Here is a 27,368-nt window from a genome sequence, read left to right as displayed (position 1 = left end):
CTGAGCATGTATGAGTTTTCAGTCTGGGATTTGTGTGAGGATTTTGAAGTTAGTACAATCACCAGTAACACAATATAAAACATGCAAACACTAGTATTTCTCCATCTTCTTCTGTATCTCCTCTTTTGGCATTTAAGCATGCTCTCTCTCTCTCCCTCTCTCACTCACTCTCTCTCTCTCTCCTCTTGCTCTCTCTGTCGTTTGATCCCCTCCCATTCCTCCTCTTTCCACTCCTCTCACTCTCCCCGTCCTCCTACTCTGCCTCTCAGGTTACGATGACTGGGGGTTTTCTTGCTCCCATCTCATAGCGTCTGTGTGAGCGTGGGGAGGTTGTGGTGGAGGTGGTTGTGCGACTGACTGTGTGCTGTGTGTGTGTGTATGTATGTGTGTGTGTGTGTGTGTGTGTGTGTCTCCCTCTGCGCTGGGCTGTGTCCTTGTCCCTGCCTCCTGGCAGCGAGGAGCCACCCAGCAGCCGGTCTGTGATTGGGCAGGGGAGCGGGGTTCTTGACACAGCGTGGTGCTGACTGCTCCGGGACGTGTTTCAACAGATGGTCGAGGTTAGAGAGTGTCATCACATCGGAGAGAGGATTAGAGGAGAGAGGTTGTCCTCCAGGAGCTGTGTGGTCCCCCCTGCTCTTGAAACCAAAATCCAAGCACCCGGGCACAAACTCCTCTATGAGTGAAGGGAGATCCGGTGAAGAGACGTGAGGATAAAACTAAGAGAGGAATCTCAGCCTTGCCTCTCACTCAGCCAGCACTCTTGCTCTCCTGCCTTCCAGGTACAGTACAACTTACTCTCTCTTTTGGTTGCTCTAGTTTCACTACTTCTTCTGCAGTGTGTGCTTTTCTTTTATGGGGGGGGGGTTGGCAGCACATTTCTGATTCAGTTTACAGTCAGGAGTGTGAGTCTGTAAGTATAGGGATTTGTAGTGGTGGTGAGCTGTTTCTGCATTCAGGCTGTGTTGCCTGTACAGCAGCTCTGTGTGTGCAGGACTTCATAGTTTTCCCCCTGAATGACAGGAATTCCCTCAGTCGCAAATTCCTCCGTCTCAAGGGATTAGAAGGCAGCACATTCCATTAATGTCATTTTTTCCCAACCCATAAGCATTCATCTGTTAATTTTTAGTTTTGAGTGCAGAGTATTGAAAAATAAAAGGAACCTGTGGTGCATTTTAACAAGTTTGCTGTCATTTAAAAAGCATGCTGCAAAATTAACTGTCAGTGGGGTAAGTATGAGTATAAAAAATTATATTTTATTCTTTTACTATATAGATTACATCATTTTCTTATCATATCGGAAAACCACTGAAAACAATTTGTTTTCTTATCATCTTTGTCAGCTCCTATAATGGGAAATTAAAGGACCATTTTTCTACATTCCCAAAACTCAGTGTGGCATTTCGCATTCCCTCACTACAGCCCAGATAAGTTTTTTCATAAATCTTATTCAGAGTGCACTCCTGGCAGATCGTGTCAGTATCCACTAAATGGATGAGCTGCTGAAGAGCTCTTTCCGGACAAACTGTCAAAGCTGAGCAGAGAGGCAGAGACTCAGGGAATGTACACCTCACTCTAGCTATTTAACTCAAGTCAAGTGAGAAGGGAAACTTGCCAGTGAAGTGGGAATATGATGTATAGTATTTATACCCAGCTTCAGGCACTGTGTGTGTGTGTGTATGTGTGTCTGAGGTGTTTGCAAATGGAGATTGTGCAGCTGTGAAAGGCTGTATGGACAGCGGCCGGGCTCCGAGGAGAGGAGGTTGTATGGGTGAAAGCTGCTGTTGTGTGAATTTGTGTTTACCTTGGTAAACCAGCCTTAGCTACACTTCCTGCTTGTTACTTGAAGTATTTAACACAACCACCAATAGCTTGTGATGACTACTGCTTTAAGACCAGTAGAGCTGTTAATACAAAATTTGCTGGCATAAGCAGATTATTGAGGAAAGCAGCTGAAAGATCTTTAAGTGCTGGGAGGCAGAGTTTGTAGCCTTTACAATTGAGAAACAGGTAAAGTTTAAACTTTACTGTGACATATTGAGTGAAGTTTGACTAATGATCATGCTTTTTCTCTACTAACCAGGGAGAGACGGCACACATGACACTGTTTGTGACTGCTCTAAGAAATCTGACTACAGTCTGACTTCTCTTAAATTCACATTTTGTGCTGCCAGTAAGCTTGGAATTAGCTGTGTGTGGTATAATATTCAAGTTCTCTATTTTAAGGAGAGAGTAAATGACTTGACTCAGTAATTTATTGTGTATTGGATCAATGTGTTCACCTACCACTCCACAAAAAACAGAGAATTTATCCTCCTGACCTAGATTTTCTAAATGTCAGAATTATATTGCGGTCCCAAAAACCGATTGCTTATATCAGGCACAATTAGTGTAAAATAGCTGGCTTCCATCTCAGTACTTTGGCAGTGCCGTTCTGTGTTACTGAATGGCAAGGTTCAAGGAGAATGATGGAGAACCTCAGCTTCAAAGTTGAAGTATTGACAAGACCGAGCTGCAAAATCCACCCTTCACTTGAGTTTCACCCGACAGTGTTTAGATTCAGTTTCTGATTACCCTACCCAGAGCACAGCAGAGGCAAAGCAGCTTTGGAGTGTTTCAAAACTCAGACCTTTCCTGCCAGCTCCAAAAAGAGGAGAGATCCTTAAAACAGTTTTTAGCCTCACTATGCTACAAACAAGAGCATGAGCAGCTGCTGCAAATAATTAGATTCTGGGGGGTGGCGCTTGCCAAGACAAACGTTGTTCCAGTAGCGGCTTTGCCATCAGTTGAATGTACTTTGGGATGTGTGTGCGTGTTTATTTGTCTGTGCGCGTGAATGTAATTGATTCCTCTGTGAAGTACACTGAGTGACTGAGAGTAGAAGGAAGAAGAGGTAGTAACTGTGGTTTTCACTATTTACACAAACGGTAAAAGTGTGTGTGTGTGTGTATCTTTTTAAATGCCAGCCACAGTGAATCAGAGACTTGCCAGACGTACATGCCATCTCGCTGTCTCATGAGCAAAGTCAAAGGCATTCATGGCAGACTAATTATCACAAGAGTTGGGAAAAAGTTCTAAATGTATATACTTCTGAAGTCTAATAGGTTAAACACGATTTTAATCATTTGTTTAAAAGTGCAACACTCAATTTTCGATGATATCTAGCTCAAAGTGACCCAACAGAATGTAATGTAGTGTAACAGGTGATGTACTGATCAAAAATACTGCACGTCATTGTGAATCCAGTGTATGTGCAAATGTGCGACATTGAAGGTTTCAGGTGAGTCCTCAGTATTCTTGCTTTTTTCATTCTGACTTGTTCTTTAACCCCAATCGAAAACCTGCTCGATGAGTTTCGACAGGACTCTGCCCCGTCTTCTCCTCATGTCTCCAAGTCAGCTCCATGTATTTATCTCAGCTGAGTCACGCTGTTATCATGCTGCGTTTTCCTTTCGCAACTCGATCCTGCAGTGACAGAAGTCGCGTTTCAAAATTCTATCATTATAGGGTTCTGTTGGTTGCTGTGAAACTTTCTATTCTTCTCTTAGACTTAAAATATACCCAAGGATTATAAAGTTGAGTTGAGATTGTGGGAGAAATAGAGAGGAAATTCATTCATCCCATGCCATGAACCCTTTCTAAAATCAAATTGCACCTAATTAGTTGAGCACTCTACAATAAATACTCTCTACTGAATTGTTAATCATCTTTGCTTTGGCAGACTAGTGGAATGTCAATTTTTTACATTCTTTTCTCTGGAAAATCCAGAGAATGATCCTATATAACTGTAGTTTGTGTGTGTTCTCTTGTGTGTGAGCATGTTAAGAAAAGATTTCCTAAACCACCCTCTCCTCCGGCACTTGTTTATCTCTTCAGCTTAATGATAGTGTTCCTCATTCGAGCCTGATTGCATAGTAGCGCTGGAGTAGATTGCACAGTCCTATCACTGCAAATGACCAGTATTTGAACAGTGAGCATTTGGCATGCTTTTATTTATGTGGGATCTAGCAGGGCTATCTTTAGATGAGTCAGCCACTTTCTCGGTTCCTTTGTTGACTTTACTCGATCAAACATTGCTATGGACTTTCATTCCACCAGCAAACAACAGCCCTAAATGCAAAATGTCCTTGACTTTTGAGGACATATCTCCAGGGAAATATGCCATGCATATCTGGATGCACTGAGATGCGTGCTACATGGACCTATTTTGGGAGTATTTGGGAGCTCACAATAGCACCCCCAAGTGCTTGTTCTGCTTGTCATTTGAGCAAGAAAGGTCAGGGCATGCAAACATTACATCCAAGTCATCATTGGAGGGAATTCCTCATCCTCTAACTTTTGATCTAGTACTTAGCACTCCTTCAAAAGAGCAGCAATCCAGACGTATATTCAGTGGTTTACTGCTTTGTGTGGCTCTTTCTCCTTTGTCTTTAGTGTCTTCCACAAGGAGTAGTTGAAAATAAAAGTTATGTTTTAGGAATAAAAAGTTCAGTAGATGGTTCAGCTATGCAGAAGTCAGAAATCACTCCTGACCAGGTCCTTGCAATGTTGACCTGAGATTTTATACAAGAGAAGATGTAGAATTGCTTGTAGCGGCTGCATGTACATTGAGTAAAGCTTGAGTGAGAGAAAGAGGATTTTAATGCTTTTTCAGTGATGTTCACGGCAGCTTTTGTTCAAATGTCACTGCGCATAGATGCTGCATGGGCTTAAGAGGCAGAAAGAGAAAGCTGGGTCAAGAGAGACAGAGGGGAAGTGGAAGAAGGAAGAGATAAAGAGAGGCCAAGAGAAGAGAAAGTGAGGTGTGAACATGTGATAAGGATGAGAAGAAAGTACGAGTTTTAAGTGGACAGAAAAGATCCAGTGATCTTGTCACGATCAGAGGCTGCACACGTTCTAGGTTGTAACCACACGTGCGTGCATTTGAAACACATGGACACAAACGTAATCTTCTTGTGACACAAGCATGTACAAAAGACAAACACAGAAAAGCCATTTACACACACACACACACTATCTGCAAGCTTACCCCCTCTGTCCTCCACCTCCCAGAGGGCTGGACTGTCCCTGCTTTGTCATCTCTCTTGTCCAATAATCCCCTCCCCAGTGAGAAGCAATCTGTTTTAGATTTGAAAGAGAAAGGACCCTGCCCGTATCACGTACAATTAAGCAGCCGTCAGAATGCGTCGGCGTAAGTTTGGAGGGAGAAGTGCTGCCACTGGGGGGTTGTCCCTTTCATCCACCGCCTTTCCAGAATGGAGATAATGGGGTGGGAGGGTTGGAGGGATGGGAATGGATGGAGGAGGGGGAGGCAGAGGGAATGAATATGTTTCCTCACCCCTCCATCCCACTCCACAGCTCGACTAATAGAAGCCAGCATGCGTTTGTTTCAGCTCTTCTGCTCCCTTTCTTTCCTTCTCCCCTGGAGCGGGCAAACACATTCAGCCTCTGCCAGCACTCCCCTCCTCTGCTTGTGTGTGTCCATGTGTACGTACATGCACAAGTGCTTCTACTCTATGTGTGGACTTGGCCATGTGCTGCTGCTGCTAGCCTCCAGTCCTGTTTGCCCTTACTTGATCAGCCCCGACTTGGCCGTGTGGATGCACAATGGCTGTGTCTTTGGACAGTTTGAACAGCAACTTTGTTTGTAATGAAAAGCTCTAGCATTGCATGACACACATTAGCTTCGCTTTGGTTTCTCTTGAATCGCCTACAGCAACTTCAGCTGAGTTTGGCTGGTGTCTCTTGAAAATGTGGGGATGATGTATTGACTGCATTCCTTTAACTTTGGCTCAAATGTAGAGAAATGGAAGCGCTTGGACGGGTAAGCTTCCTGTTTTACTCTTTCTAAACTAATTAGTCTTTCAGTAGATGTCGTATTTTATATATTTCTGCGTTGCGCTAAAATCTAGAATTTTTGCCAGGCAGGATAAAGTTAATGAAATTACAAATGACGTTACTGCATGCTTTGGAAAGCCACACACTAAGCCAGAGGCAATGGAAAGGAGAGCTCCCCTGTGTACAAATTACAGGTTACGTGTCTGTCTATGTTCAAGTCTGACTGATTCTCTCTCTGACTGTTTGAGTGAGTGACTAGTACACACACACACACACACACACACACATACACACACACACACACACACACACACACACACACACACACACACACACACACACACACACATATGCATCGTGTACATGATAGCCAAACACACTCATACGTACATGGCCACAGGCACGGACAGAAGGCTGTGCTGAGCAGGCACAGGTGCAATCAGACGAATTCGTTTTTATGAGCAGTATCAAGTTGGTGTGTCACAGTCATGGAGAGGTTTGTTCATGGCATTCAGGGTCACACAGGCTGGCTCTCATGGTCTATGTTTGTCTACGGTTCCCAGAGAATATGCCTACACATGCTCTGCATTTTAGGGGTGTTTAGTTTCACGCGCCAGCAGCAACAGCAGTACTACACTTAACAGGAGTTGGCTGACTCACCTCCAGGAATCAAATTTTTCCATTTTAATTATTACTGCTCAGAGCGGATTCAGATTGTACTTTCATAATAAGGGAGTTTTCTTAATAAATGCTAAGTTCTTGTTTAGATTTACTTAAATTACCATTTGCTGCCTTTCTGGAACTGCTTCTGTAGCCTTAAGCATATGTGTGGTCGCCTGGCCAGTGGCAAAAAGTAGAAACGCTGGTGCATAAATAATTATGTCTTTAAACAGGTCATTAACCACAGCGGTGCTTTTTTTTCCTTTAAAGCACACTGAGACAGAGGCCCATTTCTTCCTAATAAATCCTTCCTTGTTGTGAAAAAGAATTCAAGTCACACGTCTTACATCAGTAGTCGGTGAACAAAAAACATCCATCAGACTTGGTGCATTTGCTCGCTCTCACTCTCTCTTACTCTCTTTCTCGCTGTGCCACCATGTTGCTGATTTCATGGAAAAGAAGTCAGCCTCTTTATTCTTGACAATTACCTCAGTGGAAACCCATTGAAGCAATTTGCCATAGCTCTCTTTTGTGGTAAAAGGAATAATTTATCTGGGGTATATTTGACGCGTCAAAGAGACAAGAAAGCCACCCGTGAGCGAGCAACACATTCTCCTCCCTCTCGCTCTGACTTTCTCTGGAGCTGTTACAGCCTGATAGAGTGTTTCTGATGGGGAGTGTGGGTTTTGACAAGAAAGTGGCTGGAGGAATATAAATGCGTTGTATTTTATTCATCTGAGGTCCTCCGCTGCTAATGGTTTCCATTCATGGCTTAGAATAGATTTAACAAGAAAGTGCTTGCTTTAGGCTCATATCGTATAACTGTGGTCGCTGATCCTCTGATTGTGAGTCCATGTTTTCTTATCACACTATAAATCAGAGGAGTGGTTTTCCTTTTCGTTCACTCTCTCCCCGTTCTGTCCACCCCCTTCTCTTACCCTTTTCCTCACCCTCTTAAACGGCAAATGTGCTTTTCCACTTGTAAACTTGAACCTCATTAGAAAAGCAACCTTCTGGCTGTAAGAGTGTCTTCTATGTCTTCCTGTAATCCCAGATTGACTCAGTGATGCTGCGATCAGGGTTCAGTGGAGGCAACTGTTAGAGGCATCCTTGTTCGTCTTGTTGCTGAAAACAGTTTTTTATGACTCTTTGTGGTCGTTATCATGCTGAAAGAATGAATTTTGGATCAATCAGATGCTGCCCTCTTTGTGCAAAAATTACTGCTGCCTGCTAATTTTAAATGATGCGGGCAGAAATTGGCTTCTCAGAAATTCCTAAATTTCCATTATGGCTCTGAACATAATGATAATGGGTATATGTGAACGATTCCAGCCTTACTGACTGACGGTGAGTCCAATTTGTCAACGTAGCCAGCGTGAGGCTTTTGCTTAGATATACGGAACTCAACAAAAGTTGTGTATTGTTCAGGATGTGAACACTTAAATCCACACCACCTTCAGGCCAAGAACACACATGCACTCACCCATACACAAATAAATACCGCTTTCTCCATTCCTGAAATGACCTTTTGTGTGTTTTTTAATCATTTCCCTCTTTGGGCGTTCAAAACCCACTCATGATTTCCAACAGGCTGCCTGTTGGCTCGTAACTCATTCTCACTTTGAAGTATTTTAGACCAGGATCCATTTAATTATACATTAAGATGCATCCATGATATTGATGGGGTGGCCTGGCAGCCTTGGCACTACAAAGAGTCTCTTTCCAGGTCTGAGAGAAACACGAGGGACTTAACTAATAGCTGTGAATGCACTCACTCCAGGTTCACGTTTCACTGAATTGGGGCCATTCTTCTTCATTAAAGCGGCCGGCATTGTACCCCAAACACACGGCACACCAGTCGATGGGAAGCTGAGACATCTGAAGTTTTGTAGTTTGTACAGTGATAAGACAAAGATTCTGATTGTGCGTGTCAAGGTGAAGACTTGTGCATCCGTAAATGTGCCGAGACAAAGAGGCAGTGATCCTGCTTCACTGCCTCACACTTGGTTTTCTCACTGGAATTTTGTCACAGATCTTGCACCAATTTGGGTATTTTGGTCAAACAAATCAGTGGAGTTAAGAGTCTGAAAACACCAAGGTTTGAGTCTTTTCCCAGTGCGTACCCACAGCCAAGTGAATTCACAGGGACAGAGCTCTCCTTCAGGCAGCTCAGTGTGGCTGACGGGCGGGTCTTGGTGGGCACAATGTGCTGCCCTTGGCCTGCCGGGCACAGCAGACCCTGACACAGGCCCTCCTCAGTGTAAAAGGCCCTCGTCAGTCCTCATGGCAGCAGACCAGCTGAATTCCCTTGGATTACAGAAATATTTGGACAAACCTCAATATTAATCTAAGGCCTTGCCATAATCATTTTTTCCCTTCCAAAACGAAGAGAGAGCAATCACACTGGGCTGAAAAATGATCTAAAGCAAAAATCTAATTATTGTTCTCGCTCTTTATCTCCTCTGTATTGTTTCTCGGATCAGCTTGCAGATTAACATGTACTATCTCTCTGTAATTTTTATTTCCTGCTTTGCACAATTCTGTCTTGGTAGCATAATGACTGTACGCTGAATTACTTCTGCCGTCGCTGCCAGTCTTCAGTCACAGTACAGCCTACAGAATTTAAACTATGCCATTAGACTTTAATTCCCCTCTTTTTGCCATTGTTCCTCGGTGACTTGGCTGCCGTGGAGATGGACTGGGCAAATAGAGAGGGAGCGAGGGAGAGAATGAACAGGAATAAGGGGGGATTTGAGGTGCTTTGAAATGGCCATTGTCCTTAATAGCAAGGCCTTTTATGAATGACTGATTTACTTTAGAGGAGCATGGCATCTGGTTTGTGTTTGACTTGCATCTTGTTTTGGGAACGTGCACCCCTTCACCTCCTAACTGTCTAACAAGATCCTGCTCCGTGGCCAGACATACGTTGGTGGACGAACATGCTGCTTTAGAAGATACACGAATTCCGAACAATCATTCTGCGGTTTTACATAAGACGTCTTTTATGTGTCTTTTCAGGGCATCTGCTGTTTTTCAGTGACAGCTGATAAATGTATCGGCTGCCACTGCTGACTGAACAGAACCTAAGCCAGATGCCGCCTGTTTGGCATTGCTGAAATGAAAATGCAGGCCAATCACAACCAGACATTTACAAGACTTTTGTTACCTTCATACCTCTGTATTGAGCCCCCGCCAGTCTTTTTTTTTCTCCCCCCCCAGACTTTCCCCTCTTAACCCCTGTGTGTGGGTAGCCTCAGGTTCTTGAGGTTAGGTTAAACAAGCCACCATCAAAGCCATATCACCACTCGGGTCGGAGGAGGGTCAGAGCGCAGCAGAGTGTGTGGTTTGAGGCCCCAACTGGAGGGCACAACTGCCAACCAGCCAAATACTGCTGCCCTGCATGGTTACACAAGCAGCAACTCTATTATGTTCAGCTTTACTCGGTGCACAAAGCACAGCTGTCTGTTTGGCCGTACCAAATTACTGAGCAATGCTGCATGTGCCACAGCAAAGTAAGTGAAAGAGCTGTTTTCTGCAAGTAAAGAAAGGGAAAAAACTTTACTGTCATGAAAGTAGAGATTATTAGGGTGTTGAGGTGTGCTAAAAGCCCCTAGTGTTGATGGCTATTAATCTGAAAATTGCACATCTTTTATGTATCTGGCAGCTGTGTGTCTGAAAAATTTCATAGTGGCCTTTTTGTTTGAGTCCTTTGAACCCCTGGGCATTTTACGTTCCTCCCATCCATCCCCAATATTCCTCCCCCAGCTTAACCATGATGAGTACAGTAAGGGCTCATTTAAAGGGTCATTAGTGCTAATCCTCCAAAACAATGAGGAAGGAGAAACAATGTGCTCCCTAGTCCTCTGACTCTGTCCAGGAATAAAGACCTCTTGTCTGTTGCACAGATGTATAGAAGCCTGTTCTACTTATATCACGCTAGATGGTGTAAATAAATGACTCATTCAAAATGAAGCGCTTATGAAAATGACATGAAACATTATTCTCACAGTGTTCACAGGGTTTTTGAAATTGGCAACATGCATTTAAACTCAGAATCTGGAGGCAAGTAAGAAGCAGTGGCTAAAACAGAGCAGAGTTCCAGAAGCCAGCTATATAATAACTTTCAGATTTCATAATGACTCGTATTGTTTTGTGTATTTACACTGTATAAAATGCCTATTAGTACTGAATACATCCAGCAGTGTTTAGAGCTGGATGTTCTAGGTAGCTCTCCCGCTACCTCTCATCCCTCAATCTGCCTGAAGCCAAGAATGCTGGAAAACATTTTGTTAAGCATGTGTACAAAACAAACACTCAGAAGCGACTGTGTTTGAACATAGATCTGATTTAGGTATTCCTTTGCAGTTATTCTTGACAACTTGTAGTAATTAAAGAGGTGCTAAACTGCCCAGGATATAACATATTAAGATATATGCTGTTAATAGTGCTCTTTAGCGGTCATAGTTCAGTTTTCTATACCACATACACACCACATAAAATCTTGTTGGATATTCCCAAGAGCCAGTCGCTGAGGCTGAAAAATTAGGCCAATGTAAAAGTGCCAAAGGCTGCAGTTCCTTGGGTGGCCACTTGAGGCAGAGTCCAACAGCGAGTCAGTCCTCATAGAGTCCTATGTTAAAATGGCAAACTTTATAGCAAAAATAAACATGATTACAACCTGTTAGTCAAATGTTTTTGGTCTTTGTAGGTAAATTCCCCAGTCATAACAACTGCACAGTGGTCATTTTTAATGTAACTCACCTGTTTACATTTTATTAAGACTTAATTTTGGGTAGCGTCATGTCATGCTAAAAATAGCGATGAGCAGAACCATAACACTGAACTTAAACAACTGTTAAGGGAATCTGTTAGAGAGGTTTTCTCCATTTTTATATACAGTCAGTGGTATGTGTGGATGGGAATGCCCCAGATCAACACACACCATAGAACTTATTAATGGTGACCTCATTATCCTCCTTCTGATAAGTGGACTTGTCTGGGGCTGAAATTGCTCTTTTGGTCATTCTAATAGAAGCACATTGACATAAGTCTGTTTTTCAGCCTTTTTTTTTTTACACTTAGTCCGCAAGGAAAAAATGTCTGCTATGCAATATCCTGAGGGGAATTTTAATTCAAGTAAAGCCGCTCTTTTGTTTTCTGGTTTTCCTCCATATGAATAGGAAACTTGTTGCATGTGCCATAGCTCTTCATACAGCCACGCAACTGCCATCAGTTCATCATTGCTTTATAAACAGCAGCCGCATGTCTCTACGCACTGGTCTTGTCACTTAGCTGGTCATTTCCTCTAGCAGCTTTATGTCCCATGTGTCAAATTAACACGGGGAAGTCGGGGTACTGAGGATATGACAAATAAATACCTTCTTTTCTTTGATGGTGAGTCACTTTGAGATGGATAGCTATCGAGTGATCCAAGACACAGAGCTGCTAGAAATCCTTATGCTCATGAATGAACTTCGGATGACCTAGTGAGGAAAGTGGATCAGGTGAAATTGAGTTAGGATGAGAGGTAGCCCAAAGAAAGGGGAGGGGGTCCTTTTGCCTGTGTAACTTTGGTCCTCATCCTAGTGGTTGTTCTGTGTGGCACTTTATTAGCCTCAGTCGTTTCAGACAGTATAGCTATTGATTCCACTGTAGCTAACCACATCAGCACCACAGGGTTTGTATCAGACACCACAATGAAGCTTCTTGTCTGTTTTCTCTAAGTCGCAAGAAGAGGCTATTGCTTGGAATCACTGGCATGTAAAATTGAATTTGCGCTGGGTGCTAACATTACACTATCTGGCCCACTGGTTTATAACTGACTTCAGGTCTTCCACAGCTTGACAGAAATAGAGACTTGAGTTTTGTCTAGATATGGCTTGTGTCTATTGTTTCTGGGAAGCTTCCTCCACTATGTAGGAGAACTTGGACCCTCACAGCAGGAGCATGTGTTTTTGTGGGAAGAAAGGCTTGTGTGTGAGTATCTTATGAGTTTGTGCATGTCACCATATGTTTGTAGAGTAGTTTGTGTTGTGTGTGTAATTCACTGCGAGGTTCTGTGCACTCTGCCACCCTGCACTGGAGGGGTGTTTGTCCAAACGGCGCCAATGTTTGCACAGGGCTGTCACGATGACTGGGCCGGCTGACTGGCCTGGACACTGCTTGTCTGAAACACAGGACAGACCAAAAGTGCTCTTAAAGCTCTATCTGAAGCTCTGCTTATCACATTTAACGTCTGAGGTCTGGAGGAGCAGCACATAAACATCAGCAGAGCAAGGACAGAAATGTACATTCTTCACATATTTACCCTTGTTTTGATTGGATGATATGTTGTTGGAGGATGTTGAGGTTATCGGTGTTTTCATTTGCTGATGCAAGCTTTTCCTGTGTCCACACAAATGTTAAATTTGGTAATATCTTTTAGCAAATATCTTGACAAAATATGTTGTGCCAGGCAATACATCTTGTCATTTGTTAACCATTGTATACTATCACCCTACTATCTATGCAATTATTGACTGCATAAAAGATGGATATAACCTCCAGAGCTAATGCATAAGTGCCATAATCCTTCATTCTTTCTAATAAACAGCAGGGGGCGACTCGCTGGCTGCAAAAAGAAGTCAGATTGCATAGCAACCTAGGAGAAATTGACCCTTCTACTCATATGATTTATTATCTCGGTAAACATATTCCTGATGAGCTTATGGGCTTAACTGCTAGTTTCAAATCTCCTTCAATACAGCATGATATTTATTTAGTACAGCCACGGCCATAAGTTTGGACACAGCATGACTTACTATGTCTGTTTTGATGTCTATTACAGAACATAACTAATATTTTTTGACAGCACCAGTTTAATTAATCAACAAATCAACAAGGGACATAATATTATCAATAAATTCCAACAATTGGAACAACTTTGTTCCCAAAACATAATATTAGAAGAAAATAACAAAAAAATGCAGCACGTTCACAACCGAATTTGGTAAGAATAACAAAATGACACCAAATTCTTTTGATGTTTTTTTAAATATGAAACTTAATATAGTTCTCAGGAGTTGTGTACTGTATTGTAAGTGACAATTTTGTGGTATTTTCTAAGATTCACAAGCGTCATGGTACTTGTGTCCAAACTTATGGCCATGACTGTAAATTACGCTCCCATTTAGAGTAACTTACATGGTAAAGTAGGGTATGCCTCAGGGTGTAGCTGTCTTGTAACTGATAAGTTGCTACCAAACTGGGTGGCACAGTGTTGTTGAGTTGTCATTCAGATCCACCCTAAGAAGTCGTCAGTGAAATTCCAAACTGGAAGCTTCAAAATGGTAGTTCACAACCCAGTATGGTAACCCCAATGGTTACATGCATCTTTTATATACAATCCATGTACACAATCTGCAAAACACATCTTAGTTAAGGCATGTTAATCTTTATTCATGCAAAGACTAAAGCCATAGCCATAGATCAAAATGCTACATTAACGGTACAAATGATTGCCATTTAAACATTTTAAAGGTTGTAATATACTTATCCAGAGTGCCTTTCATTATGTATCACGCCATAAATGATCATTTATGTTACTTTAGAGTCATTATTCTTGACTAATTTGGATGAGCCCTTTGTAAAGGCAGAGCCACTCAGCGGGGTTTGGTCAGGCTCAGGTGTTACAGACCTGCCCTTTGTTTTCAGGCCATTAACTCAGAATAGGGAGCAGTATGGTGCCACTCAGTGGGATTGCTGTCCATAAGGCACTTTTGCACAGGCAGTGATGGAGTACTCATTATTACACGTCATGGTTCATCTCACAGCCACAAGCCGTTCTTTCACATGTTTTATTGTCACTGAATATTACCTGCTGATTAAGATCATTTGTTTATTTCTAATCACATATTATATATCTTGTAGTGAACAGTACAATTCTGGATTACTGTCCAGTTCTTCATAATTAGTTTAATCTCTTTGTTGATAATGGCATGAAGACTAAACTGCTGTCTTCTAAAGATTTAGATTTTACACTGGAAAAATGTGATTTATTAGAATTTTTTTGAGCAACCATGACTTTGTAAGTGAGAAAGGCTACAGAGTGTTGGGATGACTCAGTGGTAATGTGTGATTGGCGACAGTGGCACTGGGGTTAATGTAGCATAACCCTCTCCCCGCCTCCAGTCCCCCCAACTCCCTCCCCCACCGGCCCACCGTCATGCTTGACTCACCAGGGGGTGACTTTTGAGTGACAGGTGGAAGGTGGGCCACGATTGGCTCACGCAGGAGAGTGGCTGTGGGTGTTTGAGCGTGAATAGCCAATGGTGTAATCCTCAGCGCTGCTAGCTGAACAACAGCTCTCCAGTAGAGATGGAGAGTTTCCATGAGTGAGTGTGTGTGTTATCTGACACAGAAGGAGAGAGTGAAAAACGAGAGAAAGTAGGATATCATGAGAAATCACCAAAAACAGTAAGAGTCATGGGATTCTCTGAGGTGAGATCAGTTTTTCTAGAGCTTCACTGCTCATTTGTTTTGTTTTCTTCAACGTGTTTGCTGTGATTTAGTTGTGATTTTTTGCTCTCAGGTTAGGTCAGAAGAATTGATGCTGAGGGATTTTGTATTCAGTATTAATGAGGCTACAGACAGGGAAGAAAAAAAACGTGTTGGAATTGTTGGGGAAGTTTTCCTTGGTGGAACATCAAGGGCTAGAGCTTGGAAGAATCTTTTCCTGGCTGCTCTGTTTATGGATAAACTGTTGTGTTTGAGCACATAAGTGACCTGATACATGCAATATATCAGAAGTTATTATGCCTTAATGTTCCTGCAGGGAATCTGTCTTTCTCATGGTATAATGCTTATCTCCATTGTATTACTTTAAAAGCTGCCACATCCTTTCCAGCAGCTTCTTATTGTAATCTCTTTGTGTGTATTCTCCTCTTGTCTCATTACAGTCGACCACGGCTGCTGCGAGAGCTGTACGAGTGTGAGTGAGTGGCCTGGCTGGTCCTCTTCTCCCTCCCATCTCTCCATTAATCCTCCCACCTACCCATCCTGTGGCCTGTTGTATCAGACACCATGCTGATTCAGTGGCTGTCCTGGTTGGCCCTACTGTCCCTGGACTGGGCTCCAGGCAGCTGGGCCTTCACCACCACCAGGGCTCAGGGCCTGAGGGGTCGCATCCAAAGAGACCGCAGAAACATCCGGCCCAACATCATCCTCATCATGACTGACGACCAGGATGTTGAGTTGGGTAAGGCTGGCAAACTTCCTGGCCTTCCTGGAATTCAATCTGCCCTATTCACTTTTCATTTGGCTCCTATTTTCCTCTTACTTAACAAAGTCTTGTGAATGGTTTATTTGCCTTTCGGTGTTTTTTCCTAGCTCTCTCTCTTGCTGCGTTAATCAGTTCTTTTTCCTTGTGGCTATTTGCGTCAGGATTTATGTGGTCGTCCTCCATACATTAAATATTAAATAGAGGCCATAAGCCAGACCAGAGTGGCCATCTGGTCAATTAACTGCTGAATTACAATTATTTTGCCTCAGAGAATTGAGCCAAAAAAGGTTCTAAAATGTAAAAATAGAGTGAAACTTGTTTATACATGTGGAAATGAAGAGAAAAGTTGAAAAAAAAATCAGTATTTTCAGTTCATATTCTGTGTAGCTGTGCAGCACCTGATCGTCTCACCTCGTCCTCCAGGTTCACTACAGGTGATGAATAAAACCCGTAAAATCATGGAAGACGGTGGCACTACATTCACCAATGCCTTTGTCACCACACCGATGTGCTGCCCGTCACGATCTTCCATGCTGACGGGCAAATACGTCCACAACCACAACACCTACACCAACAATGAGAACTGCTCCTCCCCTTCTTGGCAAGCTCAGCACGAGCCGCGCTCCTTTGCCGTCTACCTCAACAACACCGGCTACAGGACAGGTGGGTGGAAACACACACAAATGCAAAAAAAAAAGTAGCAGTTTTGGTGGTGATGATGGTTCCTGTGTTGGTACCTTCTCACTTATCAAGCCGCTGTCGCTCACTGGCAGCTCAAACCTTTCAGGCCAGTCTATATTCGCCAATGCAGATTTTTACAGTAAGCTCGACCCCACAACCCTGCCTGCCTGGCTGGCTGTCTGCTGTGAGAAATGCAAACACGTTGAGCGTGCCAGGTCGCTGTCGTGTCTCATCAGACAGTGTCTGTGTGAGTGATGGGCAGGCGTTGGACTGGGCAGCTCAGTGGGGTCCTGTGGGCTGCAGCAAGGCCTGCGGTTTTCGAGCTGATGCGTTAGTCTGCAATTAGCTTTCTCCGGGACAGGCTGGCTCCCTGCCCAGCCTATCCGAGAATGCTTTCAGTGAAGCCAGGGAAAAAGAGACGAGCGAGAAATTCAAGTGTCACACACACACGCACAGATGAAGTCGCAGACACACACGATTGAGATTTTTATAGGCACAGCTTTAAAGACAAAGAAAAATATGCTTTGATGGCCAAAGACTACTTATTAAAAAGAGCTCTGCATATTAAACAAAATCCTGTTTTCTCTCTCTTCTCTTGTGCAGCCTTCTTCGGCAAGTACCTAAATGAGTACAATGGCAGCTACATCCCACCTGGGTGGCGCGAATGGGTTGGATTGATCAAAAATTCCCGCTTCTATAATTACACTGTCTGTCGGAACGGTTACAAGGAGAAACATGGTGCTGATTATGCCAAGGTATGTCTTCTCATAATTTCCAAAGAAGCAACCATTAACTCAATCACTAATTTGTTTTCCCTTTATGACTTAATATAAAGACTTTGCCCGACAAATTGCAGGTTCCGTTCACTTATAACTACAGACAGTGAAGCACTTCACTTATCACAGTGTTGTGAACCAGCCTGGCAGGAATTCTCTTTGGAGAATTAAAGGGAGTGAGCTGAGATGAGGTGGCGTCTCCTCTCTCTGCGGCATCCCTTTATTATGACGCACCTTTCCTCAATATTTAGACACTGTAAAATTGATGTATCTTTGTAAGAAGCCGACATTGCTTGCGATAAATACCACCCTGTACTTGTTTTTGTCTCTGTCTGTCTGCCTTTTTCCTGTTCTTTGTGTCGCGCCGTGAAGTTTTACAGAATTATTTTGTGCTATAATACCACAATAATCAAGGAGGGGAAATTTCAGCTTGCTACTGCCAGCGTCTGCAGATGAACACTGTGGTTATACTGTCTTTCTGTGGCTCTGGATGGCATTGGTCATCAATCTTCCCCAAATGTTTCTGTAAGAGCTGTCAGTTTGTTTTTGCAGCTCCATGCCAATATCTTCCCAGGTTGTGCATTCCTGGATACACAAGAAATCCATGAGGATGTCTGGCCTAAAAGATGGGCATACAAATGTTTGGACTGCTATTCCTCTGCCAACTTGGACTGAGGTGTAAAATTACCCACAAGCTGAGGCCAAGGTGTTTACATGACATGGACTTGGTCAGCAGTTTGCGGTTTAAAACCAAATGGACACAATATTTGCTATTTACTGCCAAAACCCATCAACCTGCTACCACTAGGACAACCGCGTCTCTTTTTAGATTCACACAGGGTGAGGAGGTCATGGTATTCCACACAGATTGCAGCTGGCACATCAAGTGATTGTGATTACCGTAGATGAGGCACTTCCCCAGTGATTTCATTCAATTAGGTCCCATCTGATTTTCCATCTGTAGGAAGAGCAGTTCATTGAGGTTAAGGATTTTATCAAAGACCTTTTGTGTTAATTTTAGTGTGGATATGATCCATACACATCCATGACAGTAGTAGAAACTCTGCAATAAAAGCAGCCTTGTTAGCCATGTATTTATGTCATCAGCGCTAACACAAGATTTAACTGTGCCAATGACAAGACAACTCATGTATAAATCTTGTAATTTCAAAGCTTTAATACCCTGCTGCATTGATAATCCTAGAGGTTTCTAAAAAGCTTAACATATGACAATTAAATTAATTTCAAATAAAATAGATGAATGTTGTTGGGAAATTAAACCACGTGCTAATGGATTCTGACCGCCACTTACTACTAATCAGCTCCAAAAGGGAAACGTGATACTCTCCCCCTCCCTGACCGTTTTATAGGCGTTGGCCAAGCATTCCCCATGACACCGTCACTTCCTTTTGACCTGCCAGCGCCCTTAGCAGCAGTGGCTCAGATTTTTTGGAGCTGGCATCTTAAAGTGCATGGCAGCGCTTTGCCGTGTGCACGTAATCATCAGCCTCCATGGGCATGTGAAACCTCCAGGTCATTAAAGCTCCCCTGGCTGTAAAGCCTATTAATAGAGACAGGATGAATCAGCCAAACCCGCTTTTGACATTTCATGGAAATCACCCTTTACCCTTTCATTCCTAACGTGGCACTCCCTTCCATTTATTGTATGCCAGGCGGCAACCCTGGCATGCCAAAACAGCAGGTAGAAGAATGGTTAATCTTCAGTTGGAAACTTGGCAAATGCCGTTGTGATTTTAGTTCAGGGTGTGACCTACTCTTCAATAAATAAAAAAACATACTCCACCACATGTGGAATAGGTTTTTTTTTTTTAAGGAAAGTCACACCTTTGAGTTGTTTGTTGTGATAATTTCACATTTCCTAAGCCAACGCTCCTGACAGTTACTTAGTTTCATTCATTCAGTTCTCCTCTCTTTGCCCATGCCACTAAATGTTTTCAAAACCGCACTCAAGATCTCAAGAACTGTGTTCCCACTTGAGCTCATTTCCCTGGTTTTGCTCGAGGCCTTCATCTTTTGCAAACATTGTCTCTGATTTGTGTGCACCATTATCACCGGGAGCGAATCAAGGGAAAAGCGGGACATGTTAAGAGAAGACGCATCGAGTAAAATGCAGCTACATTGCAGAAACAGAATAGGATCGCCCGGAGAGGAGCAGAGGGCGGTGGCTGTCCTAACAACATACCATTTGGGAGTACCAGGCATCTCACCATCAAGTGGTGTCACATTCAATAGTGCAGAGATTCACTGATGAGGCAACAGCCCATATACTGTATACACACACACAGAATCAAGCACGCAACTCATTTGCACACACACGGGCAAGCCGCCAGCTGTTGACTCGACAGATTGGTACTGTAGTGTACTCAATGGCCCCACTTCATATCCCCACTGGCCCCTCGCAATTTATTTGAAAATGGCTGCATGAAGGAAAGCAGCATGTCACGGTGATTGGAGTTTTATCAAAGCTTGCGTTGTTTTGCATTTTTCTTCAGTTTTAGCCCTCTCTACATGTGGGTTTTAGCCTTGTAGCACTTAATCATTGCCTTTGCTCTTTCTTTTCAAAGGACTATTTCACTGATCTGATCACCAACGATAGCATCAACTTTTTCCGCATGTCCAAGAAGGTGTACCCTCACCGTCCCGTGATGATGGTCATCAGCCACGCTGCCCCTCACGGACCAGAAGACTCGGCACCGCAGTATGCCGAGCATTTCCCCAATGCTTCGCAGCACATGTAAGTAATAATCAGACTCACACTATCACACACGCTCAAACATGTACAATCATTAGGGCTCTTACATAGCATTTAACCCTGTAAAATCAATGAAACGTGAAAATTTAGGGTCCGTATTGAGATTTTCTGCCAACATCCAGTTAGATTTTTCATAAATTGGTGTACCTAACATTATTACAGCATGCATGCCCTCGATCCCAGGAGATGACAGGCTGCTTAGAAGCTGCTACAGCCAATGCCACAGCAGGCATGAAATCAAAATGATTTATCATCCAAGAATAGCTGGGGCACATACCATCGAGCAGATCATGGATGGCTTTTTTACACAGCACTGTGCTCATGCCAAGCCCACAGTGGCCTCCCACAACTCTCATCACCGAGCTGCTGCAATTCTCTGAGTCTTGCGTGGCGGTCTGCCCTGACGACTCGTGCTGGGCCCTCCAACAGGTTCCCAGGGTGCACTGCTCCATTGAATTGGAGTGGAGGCATGGTGTTTGAGAGAATTATGTGTGGGGTTCGCGGCTGCCATTTCAGCTCTTCCTCTCCGTTGCCCAGCGCTTTCAGTGTTTCTTCCTCTCACTTTCTGTCCCACTTAACATTCCCCTCTATTTACTTTAGCTCTCGGTCTCTCTATCTGTATATCTCTGTTTCTGTCACTCTTTTTATTTCTCCCTCCACGTTTCCCAGTGTTGTCTCGTTTTCTCTCATCCCAGCTCACTCTGCCCACCCCTTCCTCCCCTCCTGTGTAATTCGCAGAGGACTTCCTGACCCTGTCCATATCAATCAGTAGTTTCTCCCCGCTGCTCCTGGGACAAGAGGAATGCATTGTGTGCTTTGGAACACCCTTTGTGACATTATTAATTTATTTTTAGCTGGAGCCTGCGGGTGAAGGGGGTGGAGCTGGGGCCCACGGGTGACCAAAGGGGTTGCCCCAGTGATTGTGTGTAGGTGCATTGCGTGTGGAAAAAGTGGTGCAGTTACTACGGAGAGCACAGGTGGCTGGTATGGGTGGGTGTTTGTTGACGATACCCTTTTATAGCAGATATGGAAACATCATTTTTTTTCCACGAGCAGTTTTACAGATAGGATTATTTTTTGGCAATGGTCCATTTTGAATTTGAGCCGATGAGGTTTTGCTATCTGCTAATGGGAAGATGTGACTTTACAACTATGTTTGGGCAGACTTAACTTCATCACAGATGCCATATACAGCTAACGTGTAATGCACAGAGATGGGAAAAGAACGTGGCAGTAAAGGGGGAGCTGCCTCATAAATCAAAACAAGAGTCTGTACTTTTGACAGCAACAATAGCAGGGGAGGGTTTGATGTTAATGTCATTAACATTCCATACTGAAGGTGTTTTTACTCTGTTCCTTAGATGTAAGCCAAGTTCCCGACCTATTTTAAACGCTGTAGAATTAATGTGGTTTCTCAATGGCATGTCTCTCTAGAGCAGCGTGTGATAGAAGTTATTCTGGTCATAGCTCAACGCGTAGCTTCTGGAGAAGTCCCTAATCTTCATGTGAGATGTGTCTATGTTAAGTTTTTGTAAGGTCAGAAGGCACTCTGGGGTGAAGAGCGTGCTGCTGTAATCCAGGGCTAATACCAAAAAGTGCAGACCTACAGTATATGTGACAGGTGGCAGGTGTGACCCCTCCTATGGACTGGCTTCATTCCACTGACCCCTGCATTCCTGGGTCCCTGGTGCTCAGGGCCCCATACCTTGGTGGCCCAGTGCCCAGAAACACGTCCCTTTGTGGGGCTTATTAAACCGCCTGCTAAGTGGGTGAAGAGTTCACCCTTCTCACAAAGCAGGCCTGAGGAGATGAGGGCAGAAGGCAGCTCAGTCGGTGAGAGCAAAGCAGCTCTCATAGCAGGTCTTCATTAAGTATCCAAGTTTTGATACTTGGTGCTGCTCATTCAAGGTTGGAACCTGTTCAATTATGGTTTGCTTTAGGCACGACTTACAAAGCTGACTAGATTCTGGGGGTCTTCTACATATGCGCTTACTATACATTGTTCACGTTGTATTTTGCTTTCAACTCCAGAAACCTTACAGATACAAAGTCATCCATTATTCTTTCTGTCTCTTTAATTCTCAGCTAACGCCATAGACAGGTGAACAGCTTCTCTCAGCTATGACTCAACAAACACGACTGCCTCTCTCCTTCTTGCTATATATCTACTCTTGTTATTCCCCCATTTCAAATGACCATGACTTATTGAGTTTTTGGTCCAGAAGTTGTTGCAAACTTGACTTTGGGGCCTATTATTTTCTTAAGCATGTGCCAGCCCTCAAATTACTTGTCTGTGCCAAGAGTGCAATGGAGCAAGGAGACTCTCGTCTCTGTGTGAGGGAGAGAGATGGTCAGAGAGAGGTGTGGAAAAACTGCGAAGGTGCTGGCTGCAAAGTATTAAGACATTTCCGTAAACAAACAGAGCAGCTATTGATGCATGTCAAACACAGTGGACAACTGTGGCACCTGTTACTGTGCAGCAGTTTGTGAAAACTAGCAGACAGGTGTTTTTTGGCATCTTAAACGTGCGTTTCGTAGCTGTTAAGTGCTCTGATAACTCACATGTAGACAGTTGTCCAACAAGATTTTCTTACTTCTATGTGACTTCATCAGGCACACAGTATACATGTATGTTGTATCATTCCTAAATACAACTTTTTTTTTTTTTGGGATGTCCTTCTTTGTGCCTACCCAGCACTCCCAGCTACAACTATGCCCCAAATATGGACAAACATTGGATCATGCAGTACACAGGCCCCATGAGACCAATTCACATGGAGTTCACCAACTTCTTGCATCGGAAACGGCTGCAGACACTTATGTCTGTGGATGACTCAGTGCAGAAGGTATGTGTAATAATTTTTTTGTCATGTAATTGCTACAAATGCATGTGTAATCCACCGTGTATCTTCTCACTGTTACTTATTTTATGAAGGTTTTTGACATGCTTGAGGAAACTGGAGAGCTGGACAACACTTACATCATCTATACTGCGGACCACGGCTACCACATCGGCCAGTTTGGCTTGGTCAAGGGCAAGTCGATGCCTTATGATTTTGATATTCGTGTACCGTTCTTCCTGAGAGGACCCAATGTGGAGCCAGGGGCAGTGTAAGTAGCAACTAAAATCATCGGCTTACAAATGAGATCATCTCATTTAAACAGTTAAGATTGTATTGAATCTTCTGCTGTTTGGGTTTCATTATTCAACATTACTGTACATAGTTTTAGAAGATTCATTAAGCTCTACATGTGTGTACTTCTTCAGAAACCCTCATTTGGTGCTGAACATTGACCTCGCTCCCACAATTCTCCACATTGCCGGACTGGACACCCCTCCAGACATGGATGGAAAGTCCATTCTGAAACTGCTGGAACAGGAACGGACTGGCAATAGGTCTGTATGGATCCATCATGCCACGCTGTAATGGGTACTGTGTACAGTAATTGCATGGGGTGCATGATATGTACAACAGTTCTGTTCACTGGCCATTACTGACCAAATGTGAATTTCCATATTCAAAATGAGTCCTTTTGCTCCAGCTGTGCAGAAATGTGGGTTCAGGGCAGTTTGACGGATTTTCCTTGGCTGTAGTACCTTGGCTGACTTTTCATTGAGTAATTTGTTTGCAAGCTGAATCCTTTGTTTCTCCTTCAAGCCCACTATACTCAGAGTGTACAATATGAATGCAAATTTATCATCTTTACAAAGCATCTATTGTTAATATAACCCCGTAAAAACATTTCCAGAGAAACAGAAAGAACTGGGATAATCAATTTAATTCTCAGAGAGCATTTACACCATTCCCTTCAGCCCACAGAGTCTTGGGATTGCTGTGATCAACTTCCATAGTTTTGGCTAGCTTTGTGTCTGACATACTGTCGCTGATGGTGAGTGCATAGGCCATATGAATTCTATAAACTTTGTGCGTTTTGTTTTCCCAGATTCAAACCCAACCGGAAACCCAAAGTCTGGAGAGACACATTCCTGGTGGAGCGAGGGTAAACTGGTTTCTTTCTTCGCTTTCCACACCACAGGCACATCCATGTCACTGCAGAGCATTGTGTGTCGCATAAACCTGACAAAACATTTAAATGAACCCAAAATGTGCAAGGCTCAATGCATGCTCCCCATTCAAGCAACGCAGCTGCTTTTCTCAGTTATTTGTTATCTGACAGACATTTCCTGACCGCAGTTGACTTGGACAGCAGCGATGGTGGAAGAGATTGAAGTATTCTGAGATGTTTGGTAAAGCTATAAACGGCTGGCAGATTATGACGGTTCACACAAGGGGCGCTGACACATGTGTAGCCAGGTCATCTGATCGTTTACAGGAAAAACAAGCTGAGCCTTTGTCTTCTCAGGGAGCCGTGCATAGATTGAACACACAACAATGGCCCTAAACTTGATTTTCGCCTGCAGCTCGTGCACTTGTTGGAGACAGACGGAAGATACATTTCAGTAACACAGCAGAGCTAGACATACGCAAAATAAACAAAGGCTAGCCAGGCTCAGGATGATGTTACCTGAGGAATGGCTGGAAGGCTCACACTCAATCCACTCACAGGACATGTCACCAGCTTCCCTCAGTGTGGAATGCAGCCACACTGCAGCAAACACTCGACTGTTTCTCCAAGACTGTTTTCTTTGCCGTGCAGGCAATAGCATACAGTACGTGTTCCTTTACAGACCCTGTCAGTCATTTAACCTCTCCTTTGCAGTGAGATGCACGTTACAGAAAATGATACCTAAAATCGGACAGCCCACTTTTGTTCACCTAACATGTTTAGCCGTGCTAATGCCGGAGCTACACTGACAGAAACATGACAACTAGTGGGAGAGAAATAATCCCATCAAGCTTGTCTTCGCAATATATAGGTCCCAAGGTCCCAGATTGTGCTGGAAGAAAAAAATACTGCATACTACAGTTCTTCCATACTGCTACTGTTTTTCTTCACTATCATTTCCTCACAATCCTCTTTTTTTTTCATCCAAATCGCTGGCTTGCGCCTTCCATCTCCTTTCCACTAATTTGCTCTTTTGCCAGCAACTATGTCAACATCTGCAGACACGTATTCAAGTCCAAGTGGACTCCGCCACCACACAAGTACACACGTGGACAAAATTGTTGGTACCCCTCAGTTAAAGAAGGAAAAACCCACAATTCTCACTGAAATCACTTGAAACTCACAAAAGTAACAGTAAATAAAAATTTATTGAAAATTAAATCATCAAAAACAGCCATTACTTTTGAATTGTTGATTAACATAATTATTTAAAAAAACAAACTAATGAAACAGGCCTGGACAAAAATGATGGTACCTCTATAAAAGATTGAAAACTATTTGACCAGAGTGACATGATTAACTCAGGTGTGTCATTTAATTGACATCACAGGTGTTTCCAAACTCATAATCAGTCAGTCTGCCTATTTAAAGGGAGACAAGTAGTCACCCTGCTGTTTGGTGAAAAGGTGTGTACCACACTGAACATGGACAACAGAAAGCGAAGGAGAGAATTGTCCCAGGACATCCGAAAAAAAAATTATAGACAAACATCTTAAAGGTAAAGGCTATAAGACCATCTCTAAACAGCTTGAAGTTCCTGTGACAACAGTGGCTCATATTATTCAGAAGTTCAAGACCCACGGGACAGTAGCCAACCTCCCTGGACGTGGCCGCAAGAGGAAAATTGATGACAAATTGAAGAGACGGATCGTTGGAATTGTATCCAAAGAGCCCAGAGCAACCTCCAAAGAAATTAAAGGTGAACTCCAAGGCCAAGGTACATCAGTGTCAGATCGCACCATTCGTCGTTGTTTGAGCCAAAGTGGACTTCATGGGAGACGACCAAGGAGGACACCACTGCTGAAAAAAACTCATAAAAAAGCCAGACTGGAATTTGCAAAAATGCATGTTGACAAGCCACAAAGCTTCTGGGAGAATGTCCTTTGGACAGATGAGACCAAACTGGAGCTTTTTGGTAAGGCACATCAACTCTATGTTCATAGACTCAAAAACCAAGCATACGAAGAAAAGAACACTGTCCCTACGGTGAAACATGGAGGAGGCTCAGTAATGTTTTGGGGCTGCTTTGCTGCATCTGGCACAGGGTGTCTTGAAAGTGTGCAAGGTACGATGAAATCTGAAGACTATCAAGGCATTCTGGAGAGAAATGTGCTGCCTAGTGTCAGAAAGCTTGGTCTCAGTCGCAGGTCATGGGTCTTCCAACAGGACAACGATCCAAAACACACAGCCAAAAACACCCAAGAATGGCTGAGAGAAAAGCGTTGGACTATTCTAAAGTGGCCTTCTATGAGCCCAGATCTGAATCCCATTGAACATATGTGGAAGGAGCTGAAACATGCCATTTGGAGAAGACACCCATCAAACCTGAGACAACTGGAGCTGTTTGCTCATGAGGAGTGGGCCAAAATACCTGTTGACAGCTGCAGAACGCTCATTGACAAATACAGAAATCGTTTAATTGCAGTGATTGCCTCAAAAGGTTGTGCAACAAAATATTAAGTTATGGGTACCATCATTTTTGTCCAGCCCTATTTCATTAGTTTGTTTTTTTAAATAATTATGTTAATCAACAATTCAAAAGTGATGGCTGATTTTGATTATTTAATTTTCAATAAATTTTTATTTATTGTTACTTTTGTGAGTTTCAAGTGATTTCAGTGAGAATTGTGGGTTTTTCCTTCTTTAACTGAGGGGTACCAACAATTTTGTCCACGTGTGTATATCAGTTTCCTGCTGGTGTATGTTATTGTGACAGAAAAGCACGCCGGTCTATGCACTGCTGTGTATCAAATGAAAAGAGTATGACCTTTAATCTGCAGGGGCTTTAGCACATTTAATCTGCTCCTCCATTAATCCAAACTGTTTGTAAATGCTGTCTGCTGGTCAACTTGTCTGTAAATGCTGAGATTAGCCTCCGTGGACCTCACTCGCTTACTTTGGTGCAGATGTAGCAGCGAACACACGGTAGCTAATGTTATTTGTACAGTTCTCTCAGTGGTCATGTGATATGCTCTGTGATTTAATATCCTCACATGACCTCACAGCACTACCTCAGAGCCTGTGAAAACGCTAAATGACAGCTGGGACTGACTGTGTTGTTTGAGAATCTAATCATCTACGTAATGCAGCCGTCAGGGAGTGACATCAACAACTGTTAGCTCTTTAATCGCCCTTGGCTAAAGGCATGAGACTACAGCCAAGGCCGTGTGTGAACACTGGCAGTTTTCCCCTGGAGCAAAGTGCTACAAAGCATCGGACAAGGCAGTGGCTCTACTCTTTAAGGGGACAGGTTGTTCTGTGCCTCGTTGTCGTCATTCTGTCTGCCGGCCGCGAAAAGCCAGGGCATGTTGGCAGG

General features: G+C 43.3%; 1 protein-coding gene across 6 annotated transcripts in view; it reads left to right on the top strand.

The window, feature by feature from the left end:
• The first annotated feature begins 211 nt into the window (after positions 1 to 211).
• Positions 212 to 27,368, top strand: part of sulf1 (sulfatase 1) — a 40,043-nt gene continuing 12,886 nt past the window's right edge. For 3 of the 6 annotated variants that reach the window (XM_051940350.1, XM_051940355.1, XM_051940354.1), the window contains exons 1-9: positions 213 to 779; positions 15,432 to 15,730; positions 16,178 to 16,417; positions 17,039 to 17,190; positions 19,797 to 19,966; positions 22,680 to 22,830; positions 22,920 to 23,095; positions 23,253 to 23,381; positions 23,930 to 23,986. In XM_051940350.1, the coding sequence (XP_051796310.1) occupies positions 15,556 to 15,730; positions 16,178 to 16,417; positions 17,039 to 17,190; positions 19,797 to 19,966; positions 22,680 to 22,830; positions 22,920 to 23,095; positions 23,253 to 23,381; positions 23,930 to 23,986 (1,250 nt within the window). In that variant the 5' untranslated portion in view covers positions 213 to 779; positions 15,432 to 15,555. Of the gene's footprint in view, positions 780 to 5,575; positions 5,822 to 14,835; positions 14,974 to 15,431; positions 15,731 to 16,177; positions 16,418 to 17,038; positions 17,191 to 19,796; positions 19,967 to 22,679; positions 22,831 to 22,919; positions 23,096 to 23,252; positions 23,382 to 23,929; positions 23,987 to 27,368 lie in introns of those variants that run through there. The other 3 variants (XM_051940353.1, XM_051940352.1, XM_051940351.1) reach the window with 3 other exon arrangements.

Source organism: Acanthochromis polyacanthus, chromosome 20, assembly GCF_021347895.1.
Source record: "Acanthochromis polyacanthus isolate Apoly-LR-REF ecotype Palm Island chromosome 20, KAUST_Apoly_ChrSc, whole genome shotgun sequence".
In the NCBI taxonomy this organism is placed as follows: Eukaryota; Metazoa; Chordata; class Actinopteri; family Pomacentridae; genus Acanthochromis; species Acanthochromis polyacanthus.
This window is presented reverse-complemented; position numbering and strand designations above follow the sequence as displayed.